General features: G+C 39.0%; 2 protein-coding genes across 4 annotated transcripts in view; one reads left to right on the top strand and one right to left on the bottom strand.

Moving 5' to 3' along the window:
* sesn1 (sestrin 1) overlaps nucleotides 1-3,184 on the top strand; it is an 83,688-nt gene extending 80,504 nt beyond the window's left edge. For all 3 annotated transcript variants that reach the window (XM_073055883.1, XM_073055884.1, XM_073055885.1), the window contains exons 8-10: nucleotides 334-524; nucleotides 612-756; nucleotides 2,028-3,184. In XM_073055883.1, the coding sequence (XP_072911984.1) occupies nucleotides 334-524; nucleotides 612-756; nucleotides 2,028-2,114 (423 nt within the window). In that variant the 3' untranslated portion in view covers nucleotides 2,115-3,184. The remainder of the gene's footprint in view (nucleotides 1-333; nucleotides 525-611; nucleotides 757-2,027) is intronic.
* A 7,806-nt stretch (nucleotides 3,185-10,990) lies between these two features.
* The window catches only part of armc2 (armadillo repeat containing 2), a 98,487-nt gene continuing 90,066 nt past the window's right edge, over nucleotides 10,991-19,411 (bottom strand). Inside the window, exon 18 of the mRNA XM_073055881.1 lies at nucleotides 10,991-11,730. Coding sequence (XP_072911982.1) covers nucleotides 11,558-11,730 — 173 coding nt within the window. The 3' untranslated portion in view covers nucleotides 10,991-11,557. The remainder of the gene's footprint in view (nucleotides 11,731-19,411) is intronic.

The following is a 19,411-nucleotide window of genomic DNA, read 5'->3' as shown; positions in this document are numbered from 1 at the left end:
GTGTGCTCAGTTGCTGTACTGCTTGTGATGAGTTGGCACCGCACACCTCTCTTCATTTTCTCTATGTTGACTGCTCAAGTTTATAGAATGACTTCCAGTTTACTGAGATTGGCTGAGTCTGTGATATGTTATCCTTTTATCTTGCTGACATTAATCACCAATACAGATTGATAAATAGGGTATTGTTGTTTCAGTCTGTTAATATCATCATTAACAAACATTTAAACCATAGGCAGGGCCTATGAATATTATGTATTGTCTCGATTATCATGTTCCATGCTGAATATGATCTACCGGTATTTTAAACAATTATGTATGTTAATCCTTTCACAGGATTATACTTGGGAAGATCATGGGTACTCCCTTGTTAATCGACTTTACCCGGATGTTGGCCAGTTATTGGATGAAAAATTTCAGAAAGCTTATAACCTGACTTACAACACTATGGCAATGCATAAAAATGTTGATACCTCAATGCTCAGACGAGCCATCTGGAACTATATCCATTGTATGTTTGGAATAAGGTCAGTTTACTTTTTTTTTAAAGTACCTAATTTTGAAGTATAGTGTTTTTTAATATATGTATATTCAGATTATTTGATTTCTGACAGGTATGATGACTATGACTATGATGAAATTAATCAGCTTTTGGATCAGAACTGTAAGGTTTATATAAAAACTGTGGTTTGCTCTCCATCAAAGACCACAAAAAGAATGTATGACAGCTTCTGGAGACGATTCAAACACTCTGAGAAGGTATGAAAGTTTTTCAGAATTTGTTTTAAAACCTGCTCAGTATTTACTTTTCATTCACACATTGGCTTGTGGTAGGGTCTGTTCCAATGTGGTATTTCTATCTATATGGTGCCTCATTCTTGAGAAGAACTCTAACTGCAATTGTCCTATATTTTAATGTCTAACATAATATTTCTCATATCTTCGGAATTTATAGGATATTTTAATATACTTCAATGCTGATGTTTCCAATTCATTTTAATATAAAGCAGAAACAGCAAAGTGGTATTTGTTAGCTTTACACCTTACAAAAGTTTTAAACTACATTCCCTTTGGAGGTGATAATGATAATGGCACCCGTTGCAAATTTGTTTAACCATGGGCACATTGTAAGTAAATGAAATATGAAAAATCCAGGTATTATAATCACTAGCCAAATAATTTGACTCTAGTATCAATGCTAAGTGAAGAGCAAATTTTCATGTAGAGACATGTTAATTTGGGGTTGCTTCCTTAGGGTTAGGGATGAGAAATTTCTCCTGGTGTCTTCACTACGGTTTCTTGTGCCATGGAGTATGTGTTAACTGAGGTTTGCTGCCTTAGGTTAGGGATGAGTAATCTGTCCTAGTGACTTTATTCCAGTCTTTTTTGTGCTATTTTTCCTATTCAAAATGCACTTGTATCTATGTTTAGTAGGGACAGAGTTGTTCTTTAACTTAATGCCATTGAACAGCATGAAGCTTGTAAAAGCTGATTAACTTCTGAAGTGTAGTCCCATTTGTAATGATTGAGAACTAATGATATTCTCAAGCTCTGCAAAATTGTTTGTGTGTGTGCAAGAAAAACAGCTGGAGGATAAAGAGGAAAGCAAAACTTTACCAATTCAGTTCAGTTGTTTTCTTAAAACTATGGAGTTCCTCGTCTCCCTAAGGATATCTTTTGCAATGTTCTGATTTTAAAATTCATGCTTGGTTTCAGCTAATTATGACTATATTTTTATTTAATTGATTTCAATTCAAACGTAACAAATGTCATATAGCTGGTGAGGTCTCTTTCCCCCCCACCTCCATAAAGATTAACGATTTCCTTGTATTGTGGGCCAGATGTTTGCTTTCAACTCCAGTTTGAACAAATACAGGTTTGTAGCTTCTTGGCAGTCATGTGGAGTTCATTATTTGAAATACCACTCCATCGAGCTAACTCTAAAAGAGTAGTCAGTGTACATTTTTACCAGCAATTTCAAATATTCCCAGATGTAAAATTCAATTTCTCATTCTCTTTCCATCCTTTAGATTCATATAAATTTGCTGCTCATGGAAGCTCGTATGCAGGCAGAACTTCTGTATGCTCTGACAGCCCTTACACGACATCTAACATGAAGGTCCTGTCCATTCATGACCATTATTTGCCAGCAGAAGAAACCGCCAGCTCATTTGAACCAAAGGAAGCTAGTGACCCTCAAGTTCCATTGTGCCATACATCATGAGAGAAGTGTTGTGTCACAGTGCATTATGGCTAGTCTTGCACAGAAGAGCAATGGAAGTGTGAAGAACCAATGTGCATACTATGTATTTGATCGCCCATGTGTGTTTTGGCAGCAAAATAATTTCTATTACACTGAGTTACTTGCATCATTAAAAACTGTTCTTTTTAAAATGTTAGATGCTACAGGTAACTGGCAGTAAAGTACATTTTTGCATATATAAATAGGTTCTGACAGATTTTGTATCTCGAGCAATTTTGTAGTTGAAAGTTGTTGGTGCTGCTATTCCTGCCAATGGATTGCTGCAATCACCAGTTGTCTAAGCTGAGCTAAGGTCATCAAACTGTATACTGCAGCCATCTGAGCCCTATACTGTGACAAACTGCAGTGGTGACTTTATTTGCTGGAATTTTCCTGCAACTGTATAAACTTCAGATGTTTCTGGAACTTGCATTTCTTCTGTGAAACTATGTGTTTTATTTTCATATTTTGTTTCCGAAATTGGTGGCGTAGTGACGAATACAGTTCAGTTTTACCCAGAATGTTGTCTCTCTGAAAGAACACTGAGTTTCTCTGTCATCTGGGCAAAACATATACACTGCGATGTGTTCTGTATGTAGTTTGTAATGCAGGATATGACTGCCATAGCTATTACTACCTACAAGAAAAAGTTTAGTTATTTTTGACAGTGATGGCAGTAGTAACTGTGTCTGGGTGACTGGACAGCAGTGTTTAGATTGTAGCAACAAACTCATAATTTTAAATGTGATATTTTAACCATTAAAAGCTTACCTAACAAAGCTGCAGTTGTTTTGTGTTTACTGAAGACCAATACCTGATTTAGAGTGTCAGCATGAAGTCTTTTGTATTTTCATCAGACGTTCATCATTTCAGTTGTAAAACTAAATATAGTAAATGTTTGAAAATGTAATTATTGACATTGAATTAAAACTGAATTTGTGGGAATATGTCTGTTTCTTTAATACTGTCAATGTTAATATTTAATGGAACTCCATTGAGCAAATTATCAATTAAAATTATGGATTATGTAAGACTTGGAATCAATATTTTTTGAAAGAATTTAGGAACTATCAAAAGGTTGATAGAACCAAAGAACATTACAGCACAGAAACAGGCCTTTTGGCCCTTCTTTGGCTGTGCTGAACCATTTTTCTGCCTAGTCCCACTGACCTGCACCTGGACCATATCCCTCCATACACCTCTCATCCATGTACCTGTCCAAGTTTATCTTAGATGTTAAAAGTGAGCCCACATTTACCACTTCTTCACCTGGCAGCTCATTCCACACTCCCACCACACTCTGTGTGAGGAAGCCCTCCACCTAATGTTCCCTTTAAACTTTTTCCCCTTCACCCTTAACCCATGTCCTTTTTTTTGCCTCCCCTAGCCTCAGTGGAAAATGCCTGTTTGCATTCACTCTATCTATACCCATCATAATTTTATATACCTCTATCAAATCTCCCCTCATTCTTCTATGCTCCGGGGAATAAAGTCCTAACCTATTCAACCTTTCTCTGTAACTTAGTTTCTCAAGTCCCGGCAATACCCTTGTAAACCTTCTCTGCACTCTTTCAATTTTATTAATATTCTTCCTGTAATTCGGTGACCAAAACTGCACACAATACTCCAAATTCGGTCTCACCAATGCCTTATACTATCTCACCATAACATTCCAACTATTATACTCAATACTTTGATTTATAAAGGCCAAAGGACCAAAAGCTCTCTTTACTACCCTATCTACCAGTGATGCCACTTTTAGGGAATTTTGAATCTGTATTCCTAGATCCCTCTGTTCTACTGCACTCCTCAGTGCCCTACCATTTACCTTGTATATTCTACCTTGGTTTTTCCTTCCAAAGTGCAATACCTCACATTTGTCTATTAAACTCCATCTGCCATTTTTCTAGCTGGTCCAAATCCCTCTGCAAGCTTTGAAAACCTTCCTCACTGTCCACTACACCTCCAATCTTTGTATCATCAGCCAATTTACCATATTATCATCCAGATCATTTATATAAATGACAAATAACAATGGACCCAGTACTGATCCCTGTGGCACACCACTAGTCACAGGCCTCCACTCAGAGAAGCAATCCTCCACTACCACTCTCTGACTTCTCCCATTGAGCCAATGTCTAATCCAATTTACTACTTCAGCATGTTATACCTAGTGACTGAATCTGAATAACTAACCTCCCATGCGGGACCTTGTCAAAGGCCTTACTTAAGTCCATTGCCTTACCTTCATCCACTTTCCTGGTAACCTCCTTGAAAAAACTAATAGAATTGTTAAACATGACCTGCCACGCACAAAGTTGTGTTGACTCTCCCTAATAAGTCCCTGTCTATCTAAATACTTGTAGATCCTATCTCTTAGTACTCCTTCCAATAATTTACCTACTACTGACGTCAAACTTACCGGCCTATAATTTCCCGGATTACTTTTAGAGCCTTTCTTAAACAATGGAACAGCATGAGCTATCCTCCAATCCTCCGGCACCTCACCTGTAGATACCAACTTTTTAAATACATCTGTAAGGGCACCAGCAATTTCAACATTAGTCTCCTTCAAGGTCCAAGGGATTTATCTACTCTGATTTGCCTCAAGATAGCAAGCACCTCCTCCTCTTCAATCTGTATAGGTTCCATGACCTCACTACTTGTTTGCCTTATTTCCATTGACTCCATGCCAGTTTCCTTAGTAAATACAGATGCAAAAAAAACCCATTTAAGAACTCTCCTATTTCTTTTGGTTCCATACATAGCCGACCACTCTGATCTTCAAGAGGACCAATTTTATCCCTTATTATCCTTTTGCTCTTAATATACCTGTAGAAGTTCTTTGGATTATCCTTCATCTTGACTGCCAAGGCTACCTCATGTCTTTTAGCCTTCCTGATTTCTTAAGTATTTTTTGCACTTTTTGTACTCCTCAAGTACCTTATTTGCTCCCTGTTTCCTATACATGTCATATATCTCTCTCCTTTATCAGAGTTCCAATATCCCTAGAGAACCAAGGTTCCTTATTCTTATTCACTTTGCCTTTAATCCTGACAGGAACATACAAACTCTGAACTCTCAAAATTTCTCCTTTGAAGTCCTCCCACTTACCAATGACATCCTTGCCAGAGGTTCCATGCTTTTTAGATCCTTTCTCATTTCTTCAAATTCGGCCTTTTTCCAGTTTTGAACCTCAACCTTTGATTGTAGAGATGATTCAAAAAACATTAGCAGTAAGAGGAATAAACTATTTGGTCTATCAAACCTCTTACACCATTTATCAAGAACGTGACTGGTCTTTTAACTTAGCTCCGTTTTCCTGCACTATCCATGAACTCAGTGACTGAGCCTCCATTGTCTGTATGAAGAATAGCTTATCATTTCATTCCCAAATGAGGATTCTGTCCACCCACTCGTGGAGAGTGTTATTTGATATGTCCTTTAGTAGTTGGTAGAAAGGAAGCTAGTGTGTTGCTGCAGAATTCCCAGTCTCTACTTGTTCCTGTGTTTCTGTGGCACCTTCTACATTACAGTTTCAATCACGTGTAATCACTATGCTTTTGGTGAATAATTTGGCAATGATAATGGCATGTTGAATGGAGGTAGGTGTTCATTGCCTGACACTTCAATGTCACTTCCCATTTACTATTATCAAATGTTACCAGAGCCCTGATGCAAGAGCTGTGTCAGTGGAAACATCACCCTTTAGAATCCCAATCTAGGTGGTAAAACATTTCTCAATAAAACTAGTTTACTTCAAATGATTAGCTTCATGAAGAGATCATGTGAGGTACCTTCGGTAAAATCATAAATGAATAAAGGGTGGATTTTTCTGATTAGCATAACATCTATTTTAGAAATTTGTAGACTTATATATTTTTTAAAAAGCCAGTTGGCAGAATCTTCTGCAATGTAGTGAACTCTTCAATTTGCAAGCTGCTTCCTGCAGCTCCACTTCTTTTAGAACAATTTTACATTTCTAAAATTGGTTTAATACGCCTATAGTGTGAAATTACAGATTTTAGCACCAATGTTGAAAGAAGTGGAGGAGAAAGATTTATGTTCTCCGATGATTCTGAAAACATTTGTTTGCAGAAGGTGAAAGCTGTGGCCATTCAGTTCTGATGGCCTTTCATTTCTGCCTGCTCTGAATTCTGTTGGGCAGCTTGACGCAAGTGGTTTGAAAACTGTGCCTCTTTCTATTCATGTAACTTGCCTGAGGCCCACTCATTCTTCTACAATTTTGCATTGAAAACTGGTGGGTGTTCCTGGGGTTAGTCCAAGGCCAAATGCAGAAACAGATGGCCTACTAAATGGTAAAATTTTGGTAAATACTGGTGTTGAGACACCAGTATTCATTTTTCTAATTAGTTTGCAACTGTAAGTTGGACATGATTGGTTGGAAACGTCCCTTTTCATATATAAAAAAAAGAATTGAGAGACTGGAGATGGACAACTAGATTTGAAGAGGATATTTTAGGTATCCTCCCTTATCATTTATGTAATATGTTGGCTCATTACTTCCTAAATTAAATCTCAAAAGAATCTCATAATTACTATGAACTTTTAAACAGGCTATTCAAATTGTATTAGCTCTAATTTCTTTTTCCAGATCATCTTTTGAACTATGGAATCTTGTAGTAAGGAAGGAGGCAAATATGCTCATCATATGACCTAAAATGTTTTTTCTGTTAATCAGATTTCCTAGTTTGTGATCCAGGTTACAACTCTTCAACTGGTCATTCTGAATTATGGGGGGGGGGGGTTAGTTACAACCCCCAAATATGCTTTCAACTAATGAGCTCCAGCTGCCCCACCATTTACTGTGTGAGAACATTAATAAATATAGGACCGTTATTAAGGAGGAATGGGTTAGTAAATTTGTTGATGACACAAAGATTGGGGGTGTTGTGGATAGTGTGGAGGGCTGTCAGAGCTTACAGTGGGACATTGATAGGTTGCAAAACTGGGCTGAGAAGTGGCAGATGGAGTTCAACCCAGATAAGTGAGAGGTGGTTCATTTTGGTAGGTCAGGTATGATGGCAGAATATAGCATTAACGGCAAGATTCTTGGCAGTGTGGAGGATCAGAGGGATCTTGGGGTCCAAGTTCATAGGGCACTCAAAGCGGCTATACAGGTTGACTCTATGGTTAAGAAGGTATATGGTGTATTGGCCTTCATTAACCATGGGATTGAGTTTAAGAGCTGAGAGGTAATGTTGCAGCTATATAAGACCTTGGTCAGACCCCATTTGGAGTACTGTGCTCAATTCTGGTTGCCTCACTACAGGAAGGATGTGGAAACCATAGGGTGCAGAGGAGATTTACATGGATGTTGCCTGGATTGGGGAGCATGCCTTATGAGAATAGGTTGAGTGAATTCGGTCTTTTCTCCTTGGAGCAATGTAGGATGAGAGGTGACCCGAAAGAGGAGTACAAGATAATGAGAGGTATGGATTGTGTGGATAGTCAGAGGCTTTTTCCCAGGGCTGAAATAGCTAGCATGAGAGGGCAAAGTTTTAAGGTACCTGGGAAATGGGTACAGAGGAAATGTCAGGGGTAAGTTGTTTACGCAGAGAGTGGTGAAGGCGTAGAATGGACTGCCAGTGGCGGTGGCATAGGTGGAAACAACAGGGTCTTTTAAGAGACTCCTGGATGGCTACATGGAGCTTAGAGAAATAGAGGGCTATGGGTAAGCCTAGGTAGTTTTAAGGTAAGGACATGTTCAGCACAGCTTTGTGGGCCGAAGGGCTTGTAATGTGCTGTAGGTTTTCTATGTTCTACCACAAGCAATAGGAGCAAGAATGGACCATTAGATCCTGTGAGCCAGTTTCAACATTCAATGGGAACATGGTGGTGTTCTACTGCAATGCGATTTTCCTGCACTAATTATCCTTTAATTTCTCTAATGTTCAGATATCAATCAATCTGAGTTCTAAAGCAATGACAGGACGTTCACTGTCCTCCATGGCAGAGGGTTCCAAAGACAACCGTATAATGAAGAAATTTCTCAAGCCTTGATTTCTTGGCGTCTATATATCAATATTAGGTTTATTATCATTGACATAAGAACCGTACTGGGCCTTTGGCCCACGATGCTCTGCTGACCTTTTTAACATACTCTAAGATCAATCTAGCTCTTCCTTCCTATATAAACATCCATTTCTATCATCCATGTGCTGATTTTAAAATTTCTTAAATTCCCTAATGTATCTGCTCTGCCTCTGGCATATCCTTCTCTACTTTGCTCCAATCACCTTAAAATTATGCCCCCACTTATTAGCCCCAGGAAAACATGGAAAACATCTCTGGCTATCCACAAGATGTGTGTTTAATGGCTCTGGGCCTATACTCACTGGAATTCAGAAGAATTGGGGGGGCGGGGGGGGGCGGAATATCATAGAAACCTATTGAATGTTGAAAGGTGTCAATTGAGTGGAGTAGAGTAGATCTGGTGGTTGAATCTGAGACCAAAGGACAGAGTCTCAGAATAGAGTGGTGTTATTTAGAATGGAAATGAGGAGGAATTTCTTTAGATGGAGATTGGTTTATCTGTGGAATTTGTTGCTGCAGGCAGCCATGGAGGCTGAGACATTAAGGCAGAGGTTGATAGTTTCATGATTAGTCAGCATGAAGGTATATGGGGAGAAGGCAGGAGATTAGGGCTGAGGGAATTCAATCGGCCATGCTGAAATGGCAGAGCAGACTTGATCGGCCAACTAGCCTAATTCTGCTCCTATACCTTAATGGTCTTGTACATATCTATCAAAGTTCAAAGTAAACTTATTATCAAAGTACACATATTTCACCATTTATTGCCCCGAGATTCATTGAGAACCAAAATAATAAATAAATAGTTAATATTATAACATGTTGTAAAGTCCTTGAGAGTAGTCTATAGGTTATAGAATCAGTTCAATGTTGGGGTGAATGAAGTTATGCACTCTGGTTCAGGAGCCTGATGGTTAAGGGAAAATAACCGTTCCTGAATCTGGTGATGTGGGACCTAAGGGTCCTATACCTCCTTCCTGATGGCAACAGCAAGAAGAGAGCATAGCTTGGATGGTAGAGGTCCTTAATGAATGCAGCTTTCCTGTTGACACCACTCCTTGTAGAAGTGCTCATAAGTGGGGAGGACATTACCTGTGACGGACTAGGCTGTATCCGTTTCTTTTTGTAGGCTTTCCTGTTCAAGGACATCAGTGTTTCCATACCAGGCTGTGATGTAACCAGTCAGTAAACATTTCCACTGTCAATTTATAGGTTTGGCAAAGTTTTAGATGATTTGTTGCATTTTCGCAAACTTCCAAGAAAGTAGAGGCGCTGCTGTGCCTTCTTTGTAATGGCACTTAAATGCTGAATGCAGGACAGATCCTCTGAAATGATAATGCTAAGGAATTTAAAGTTACTGACCCTTTCCACTCTGATCCCCTCTGAAGTTAGCTCTCATCCTCTTCCTCTCCAAAGAGTTCTATACGTCACTCAAGCTTCCCTCAACTTGTATGCTCTCTTATCCAAACAGCATTCTGGTAAATCTCTGCACCCTCTCCTCTGCTTCTACATCCTTCCTACAATGAGGCAACCAGAACTGAACACAATATTCTGAGTGTGTTCTAGCCAGTGTTTTATGGAGTTGCAACATTATCTCATGGCTCTTGAATTAAATTCCACAAATGGGTATTTGATGGTTGGTATGGATTTGGTGGGCCAAGGGCATGTTTCTATACAGTACAATTCTACATTGGGTCCGCCATGTCATTGGCTAGTTATTGATTGATTCATTGAGATACAGCGTGGAATATGCCCTTTCAGCCTTTTGAGTCACGCTGCCAGCAATCTTCTGATTTAATCCTGCTCTAATCACAGGACAATTTACAATGACCAATTAACCTACCAACTCGTATGTCTTTGGAGGGTGGGAGGAAACCCACGCGGTCATGGGGAGAATGTACAAACTCCTTACAGGCAGCAGCAGGAATTGAACTGAAATCACCTGTACTATAAAGTGCTGTGTTAACCATTACACTACCATGCCACCTGAGACTGTCCATATTCTTACAAAGCCTCCCTGCATCCTCACAATCTGAAGTGCTACCCAGCTTCGTATCATAAGCAATCTTGAATATATCACATATGACCCCTCATCCAAATCTTTGCTCTTGAATCTGAACGACTAAGCCCTGGTGCCAATCTCAACATCTTAGGTTCCTGACCCAAAAATGACTCATTTATTCTTACTCTCTGTTTTATGTCTATTAACTATTCTCCAGTATTTTACCCCCAATTCCACAAGTTCTAATTTTGTTTAGTACCTCAGTGTGTGGCCTCTAATTGAAGAACTTCTGAAGGTCTAAATGCACCACAGTATTCCCCATTTCCATTCTGTTAGTTACGACCTATAAAAACTCAACATATTACTTAAATGTGAGTCCCTTTTCAAAAGACCCTGTTGACTGCCAAATCTATTACTATCTTCACAGTACTCTACTACCTTTACCTTAATAATAGAATCTATTTCTACTAGTGAAGTCAAGCTAACTGATTAAAAGTTCCATTTCCTCTCTCCTTTTCTTACATAGCAGGACTATATTTGCTACTTTCCAATCATTAGGAACCAAGTACGCTACCATGGAAATTTTGATAATGGTAAATAAAATGGGTTTTCAGGACAATTGGATAGTTTAATGGCCAACATAGCTGATGTACATATTCTAATTTGTTTAATTAACAGAATTTAAATCCCTCTACTATTGTAATACAATGCAAAGTGTTGTGCAAAATCCTTTGATTCTATATCTTTGATTACTTACTGTATTTACTGCTCTAAGAAGTCTTTGTAAGGACATAAATATTCAACTTTTATTCTGTCATCTGCAGAGTAAATAAACAAAGTCAAAATTGTTAACCATATTAGAGTACCACAAAAGATTCTGTTTGAGCTCAAAGTGAGAATTATTTATAATGTACAAAAATATAGTTTTCTGACCTGTACCTTATCTTACACTGTACATTAACATAAGGTAAACCAGAATGCAAAGGTCAAATGCCAGCCTCTAGAAACCAGTTTGTTAATTATGAAATATTGCATTAATTAAACAATACTCATTTTAGAGGATAGATTTTCAAGAGTTTGTGATTTTTGTTGTCCATGAGTAAAATAAACTACCAAGCAAAGTGCAAATGAAGCACTTCTATTTAGATCTGACACGGATATGATGGCTGATGATGTCAAAATTCAGCAATGAAGGTGTGACAAATAAAATAAGCATTGTTTTTCACCAGAACATATATTTGGAAGAGATCAGTGGAAGAGGATCAATTTTGTAGAGGAGAGTATGGTAAAGCTTCTAAAGGAATGTGATGACGCTGAATCCTGTGTAGTAGCTGCTGGGCCACAGGAACAAACTCAGATTCCCAGCAAACTTTGTGATGTTCTATAAGTTGTTCATCTGAAACACTCATGTTTACATCCAAGGCAATTTCTTCATCTAGGAAATACAAGAAAGAGGTTGGTAGTTATTTACAGAGAATTTAAAATCTAAATCAAAATTAATATTATATCAGACAATCGACTGGGGAGACAATTATATTGACAATTAACAAAGGAAGAAGGAAAAATGCCAAAGGGTCCACTTTCCATGTTAGCAAACATGTCTAATAGTAACAATGGAATTCTTCAAAGTATTTCCTAACTCCCAGGTTTCATGATTTGCAAATGATCAAAACCAATTTGAAAAAAATTAAGCTAAATTGGTAATTTAGTTACAACCTTAAAAATGTCGTAACAGATTTCTAAATTCATGATGAGCTTTTCTTCATTTTTATGAGATCTACCTTTATTGGAATTGTTTTCATTCTTTATTGCGCTCTTAAAACTGACTGTAAAAGCTTTTATAGATATGTAAAAAGAAAAAGATTGGTCAAGACAAATGTAGGTCCCTTACAGTCAGAAACAGGTGAATTGATCATAGGGAACAAGGACATGGCGGACCAATTGAATAACTACTTTGGTTCTGTCTTCATTAAGGAGGACATAAATAATCTTCCGGAAATAGTAGGGGACCGAGGGTCCAGTAAGATGGAGGAACTGAGGGAAATACATGTTAGTAGGGAAGTGGTGTTAGGTAAATTGAAGGGATTAAAGGCCGATAAATCCCCAGGGCCAGATGGTCTGTATCCCAGAGTGCTTAAGGAAGTAGCCCAAGAAATAGTGGATGCATTAGTGATAATTTTTCAAAACTCCTTAGATTCTGGATTAGTTCCTGAGGATTGGAGGGTGGCTAATGTAACCCCACTTTTTAAAAAAGGAAGGAGAGAAAAACCGGGGAATTATAGACCGGTTAGTCTGACATTGGTGGTGGGGAAAATGCTAGAGTCGGTTATCAAAGATGTGATAACAGCACATTTGGAAAGAGGTGAAATCATTGGACAAAGTCAGCATGGATTTGTGAAAGGAAAATCATGTCTGACGTATCTTATAGAATTTTTTGAAGATGTAACTAGTAGAGTGGATAGGGGAGAGTCAGTGGATGTGGTATATTTAGATTTTCAAAAGGCTTTTGACAAGGTCCCACACAGGAGATTAGTGTGCAAACTTAAAGCACACGGTATTGGGGGTATGGTATTGATGTGGATAGAGAATTGGTTGGCAGACAGGAAGCAAAGAGTGGGAGTAAATGGGACCTTTTCAGAATGGCAGGCAGTGACTAGTGGGGTACCGCAAGGCTCAGTGCTGGGACCCCAGTTGTTTACAATATATATTAATGATTTAGACGAGGGAATTAAATGCAGCATCTCCAAGTTTGCGGATGACATGAAGCTGGGCGGCGGTGTTAGCTGTGAGGAGGATGTTAAGAGGATGCAGGGTGACTTGGATAGGTTAGGTGAGTGGGCAAATTCATGGCAGATGCAATTTAATGTGGATAAATGTGAGGTTATCCACTTTGGTTGCAAGAACAGGAAAACAGAATATTATCTGAATGGTGGCCGATTAGGAAAAGGGGAGGTGCAACGAGACCTGGGTGCCATTGTACACCAGTCATTGAAGGTGGGCATGCAGGTACAGCAGGCGGTGAAAAAGGCAAATGGTATGTTGGCATTCATAGCAAAAGGATTTGAGTACAGGAGCAGGGAGGTTCTACTGCACTTGGTGAGACTGCACCTAGAGTATTGTGTGCAGTTTTGGTCCCCTAATCTGAGGAAAGACATTCTTGCCATAGAGGGAGTACAAAGAAGGTTCACCAGATTAATTCCTGGGATGGCAGGACTTTCATATGAAGAAAGGCTGGATCGACTAGGCTTATACTCACTGGAATTTAGAAGACTGAGGAGGGATCTTATTGAAACGTATAAAATTCTAAAGGGATTGGATAGGCTAGTTGCAGGAAGATTGTTTCCGATGTTGGGGAAGTCCAGAACGAGGGGTCACAGTTTAAGGATAAAGGGGAAGCCTTTTAGGACCGAGATGAGGAAAAACTTCTTCACACAGAGAGTGGTGAATCTGTGGAATTCTCTGCCACAGGAAACAGTTGAGGCCAGTTCATTGGCTATATTTAAGAGGAATTTAGATATGGCCCTTGTGGCTAAAGGGATCAGGGGGTATGGAGAGAAAGCAGGTACAGGGTTCTGAGTTGGATGATCAGCCATGAGCATACTGAATGGCGGTGCAGGCTCAAAGGGCCGAATGGCCTACTCCTGCACCTATTTTCTATGTTTCTATGTTTAAACGTTATTGTACTATAAGAATATTGCAAACTCCAATTAATTTCAGCAAAGCATAAGACAATCTATATCAGCCTTTCTCAACCTTTTTGTCCTGAAGGAGACCTTGAAATAATTTTCAAGTCTCAGGGAAACCCCTACATAAAAATTCTTATATCTACAGCTCATGATATATTAGCATGATCTGTAAGTTGTAGATATAATAATGCAAAAGTAATTGTCAATACTCTTTTGAGTAGAGAATTAATTTTAGACAGCCTTTCTTGAGAAAAAACAGATTGTTAAGCTTAGCTTACCTTTCTTGAAATTAATCTTTTTCTTCTCCTTTCATAAATTTAAAAAACTCATAAGTCAAACAATAAATTTCTGTTAAATAACTGGCTTAAGCCAAAATGGGATTTAATCTTTCTAAAGTTAGGCTCGGTAGATAAAATTTAAATAAAGATTGTAAATTGATTTTAATCAATGCTATTTACAACATGAATAATAAAGTTACTAAAATATGAATGAAAATATAGCCTAAGACACAATTTTATACAAGACTTCGAAAAAACATGATCTTACTATTTGACATGATCAGGCTCAAATATAGGCCTGGCATGTGAAACCTGTGCTTGTTTTTTGCTGCACAAAACTCAATTTTGGGTCGAAGTTGAGATAAGCATACACAGATTTCTCCTTCAACTGAAATGAGAAGATCCCCATCCTTGCTCTTGATGCTTGATAAACAAGAAAAAGCTTGCTCACACATGTAAGAAATTGAAAACTGCAACAAAATGTTCACTGCTTTCCTATGAATGGCAGGATACTCTTCATTCAATGAAATCTAGAACTTGTCCAGGAACAGGTCAGTAAATCTCATCTTGACTGCACGATCAGAGTGCAGCTCACGAAGTTCTTCCTCTTCTCTCACAGTCAAGTTCTCAGGCTGATCAGAAGATTCAGAGAAAGGGTCCCTCACCCAGTCATACCCTTGTGTTGAACGAGAGGAAAACTACTGTTCGATTTTGTTCTACAGTTTTTCCAGGTGGTTTTCAATAAGATTTGAGACTTTCTGATCTTTCTTCACTCTTAAGCCCAAGCAGCATTAGGGACATTTCAAGATTTCCTTTTGCAATAGATTCAGTTTCCTTTTAAATCCAAGAATTTTGTCAAAACATTTTCTCCAGGGCCTTGCAGAGACTTGTTCAACTGGCTCATATGATGAAAAATATCTGCTAAGTAGACTAATTCTGCAGCCATTCTTCATCTTAAAGCAATCAGCAAAATCTGGCCTACTATTTTATTGAAAGTACTCCTGCAATTCACCTTACAGACCAAACACCCTGTTGAGAACTCTTCCTCTGCTAAGCCACTGGATTGCTGTATGTAGAGGAGATTGGTGTTCTCTTTGTCCAGGTTTTTTGTTTTTTTAAACATTCTCAAGTGAACTGGTCCTCATTTAAAAGAGTTAACCATGTTTGTAACATCATCCAGAACCTTTTTCATTTCATCTCCAAGAGTTTTTGACATTAGCACCTCTCTGTGAAGAAAGCACTGTGTTGTGACAACGTCAGGATTTTCTTTTTTTAACAAGAGAAATTAAACCTCTCGTGGACCCAACCATTGATGGGGCACCATCAGTACAGATGCCAACACAGTTCCTCCAAGACAGACCTTTTGTTTCCAGATATGAAGACAAAACATTAAATATATCTTGGCATTTGCTTGTCTCTGGCAGCCCTTTGCAACAGAAAAAAAATTCTTGAATTTCACCATCATTTACAAATCTGACAAGTACTACAACATGACATTTATTGGTGAAATCTGTTGACTCATTCACCCGGATAGAGAAGCTGTTGTTTCTCAGTTCATCACACAAAACCTCTTCAGCACCATATGACAGGCCAACTTATCATAATGAGAGTGGCCACTTTCTTGCCTGAACAAAAACAATGTGAGAGTGCCTTCTGGAGTTACTATATGAGGATGTCTGTGCTCTTCTCTCACACACAGAGGACATGCTATAGGCTGCAGTCACAGTTTACCAAGGCTGCAAGGGCTTTCAGGTTAATGGGCAGTCTGAAGAAAACAATGACCCTCCATCAGAAGCCCCCTCATGGTGTTTACAACCCATCTCGGATCACCTTTGACAACCACCCTCTCACCATGATTGAGCAGTTCACCTACCCAGGCAGAGTCATCTCCAACGATGCTACAGTGGTAAGGGACATTGACCATATGACTCGCTAGAGGTAGCAGTGCCTTTGGGCGCCTCCAGAAACGTGTGTGGAAGTGCAACGAGCTGCATCCGTCCACAAAAATCCAGGTGTACAGGGCTGCTGCTGTCACAACACTGATAGACAAATTTCACGTCACATGCCGGTGATAATAAACCTGATTCTGATTCTGATTCTGAAGCCTCTGTCTTGTATCGCAAACAAACCCGGTTGCTCAAGCACTTTCATCAGCACTGTCTCTGCTTCATCATGGTATTCATCTGGCAGGATTGTGTCTCCAACGATGAGGTCCTGGAGAAGGCTCAACTTCCAAGCACTGGAGCCAACTTGCCGCTCAGGTAGCTCTGCTGGCCCAGCTACAGGTCTCACATGGACAACCCCAGGTTTCCAAAAGCAGTACTCTACGGAGAACTCTCTCAGGGCAAGAGAGATCGTGGTGCCCTGCACAAGAGTTACAAAGACCAACTTAAGCAGCAGCTCTCTCAGGCAAATATCGAGGTCAACGAGTGGCAGCGGCCAGCTTGTGACAGAGACCGCTGGAGAAAGCTGATCCATGGGGCAGACAAGAATTTCTAGGAATCCAGAAGAGCAACCGCTGAAGAGAAGAGGAGACGCAGGAAGGATCCTACTATCCCAGCTGTCCCCGTGTCCCTACTGTTCCAGAGTACGCAGATCCAGAATTGGCCTCTATAGGCACCAGTGATCATGTCGTCGCTCCTGAGAACTCTTCTTCCCTCCTGATTTTCGCAAGCGAAGAACCAGCCATTGTCATCATTGAACGTGAAACCTTTTCAATTTCTTATACTGCATCTTCTCCTAACATTTTCCCCACTACTATTTTACATGCTGGCATTATTAGGTTCTCACCAACTGTGTGAGTATTCCTTTTCTGGTTAATAAATTCTGCTGCTAAGTAGCTTAATTCCTGTACCGTTTTACTGACTTTGACTTCATTAACAAAAGATTTATTCTGTTTGGTTTGAAGATTCCATTTAAAATAACCAGCACTTTTATGTGTCATTTGGCTGTAGTTAAACGTCTTCAATTTTGTTGGAGTTATTACTGCATGTGTAGGTTGTTTGCTGCAGACTGGGCACAATGGAATAGGACAACTTGGATCAACCAGTCCATGGAAAATCTATTGATAAGTAGCTTTCATTATAAATACTAACTTTTTTGTGTGCCTTATTGCACTAGTGCAGTGAAATGACTCAGAAAATTGCAATTCAAAAATCACCACATTGGACCATCAGATATGTCTGTAAAGCACAGGGGTTAATAAAATATAAAAATGGGTGAGTCCATTCAATGTTCAGAAACCGCACTTCACGCTCCTCATCATCCTACCATCTTCCTTTTTATGCAATACAGCGCTCACCAATTATCAGCCTACTGTCCTCCCCTTTGAGCAATACAGTTCTCACCAACGGCCTCACTTATTTCATGGCAAACACTGAGAATGGATTCAACCAAATAAACACGGTCCTACTGCGCACTGCCATAGTGGGCTGAGAGACCTCTAACGAGACTGTTAACGGGGCTGTTGGTCACTGCCCACCACTGTGAGCACTAGCATTGCACATTGTGTGAAGTTCAAAAGATGATATTTATTTTTTTTAATCATGATCTCTCATGGAATCCCAGTTAAGAAACCCAGATCTAAATAGTTAAAATGCAACCAAAATTAACTACTATTTCATAATTTACACACCAGAATTTACTTTGATTTCTTATGTATGTGCAGTTTTTAGCATATGGCCATTACAGACATGTTGGTAGTGTTTCTTTTAAACTCAGAAGACATTTAGCCATAACATTTCACTGACAGTAAGTCTCACAAATGTTCATTCTGCAGGAAAATCAGTATCTCCTGTTTAAATTCCAGGGAAAACTGGAACTAGTACCTAGAATAACAACAGCATTCATCCAAAAATAACATTAATTTTAGTAATGCAAATATATTAGTCTTACTCAAATAAATGATTAAACACAAAATTCACTTGCAGTCCTTTACAAAGACCCAATGTAGTTTTTCACTTCTGAAATCCAATTTCATTAACTGCCACATTCCTTTTTACCAAAATGAACCATCTCACATTTATTCTATTAAACTTTAGACAACCTGGAAGCGATTTGTCTGTTATGTTTCAGTGCACTTCTCCATATCGCTAAATTTTCCACTTTTGCATAATCTGCATATAGTGTCCCGTTTTTGAGCTCAAACCACGTATGTGAATGTATAAAAACACCCATTTCTGTGAAAAATCGCTTTATACTTTCTGATATCCAGGAAGATTTCTTGAATCCTTAGCCACCTTTAAATCCATTCCTACACCACATTCCAATTCTACATACCATCACTCTGTCATGAAAGTCTGATGTGGTGGGTCATGTTAAGGTGAGCAAATTCAGGAATCATTATATTGATTAGAAGGGAAGGCTTCAAGACCCTGAGGCACTAGCCCTGCACACCTGTTTAAGGTAAATGGTTTCATATCGACTGGACCACAACCAGCATCCTTGAGCTGTTTGCTGGTTGGGTTAGGATATATTTGAGCTAAATTGGTAGGGAAATTAGTACCAGTATATTGCAGGAAGAAAATCAAAGTTCAAAGTAAATTGATTATCAAAGTTCATATATGTCAACTTATACAACCCTGAGATTCACAGTAAATATAAAGAAACACAATTAAACTAAATTAATTAAAACTGCACACAAAAATGAACAGCCAACCAATGTGCAAAAGACAACAAATTATGCAAATACAAAAAAGAAAGGAACAAAATAGTAATAGTAAATAAATAGAGATAACATGAGTTGTAGAGTCCTTGAAAGTGAGTCAATAGGTTGTGGAATCAGTTCAGTGTTGGGGTGAGTGAAGTTATCTGCTCTGGTTCAGGAGCCTGATGAGAGGTAATAACTGTTCTTGAACCTGGTGGTGTGGAACCTAAAGCTCTTGCATCTCCTTTCTTATGGCAGAGGCAAAAAGAAAGCACAGCCTGGATGGTGGGGTCCTTGAAGATGGACGCTGCTTTCCTGTGACAGCGCTCCATGTCAATGTGCTGAAAGGTGGGGAGGGCTTTACCTGTGATGGACTGGGCCATATCTACCACTCTTTGCAGGTGTTTCTGTTCATGGGTAATGGTATTTCCATACCAGGCCATGATGCAACCAGTCAGAATACTCTCCACTGTGTGCCAGTAGAGGTTTGCCATATTTTTAGATGAT

The sequence above is a fragment of the Hemitrygon akajei genome, chromosome 9, assembly GCF_048418815.1.
Source record: "Hemitrygon akajei chromosome 9, sHemAka1.3, whole genome shotgun sequence".
Lineage (NCBI taxonomy): Eukaryota > Metazoa > Chordata > Chondrichthyes > Myliobatiformes > Dasyatidae > Hemitrygon > Hemitrygon akajei.
Note: the sequence above shows the minus strand (reverse complement) of the source record. Positions and strands in the feature narration are given on the sequence as shown.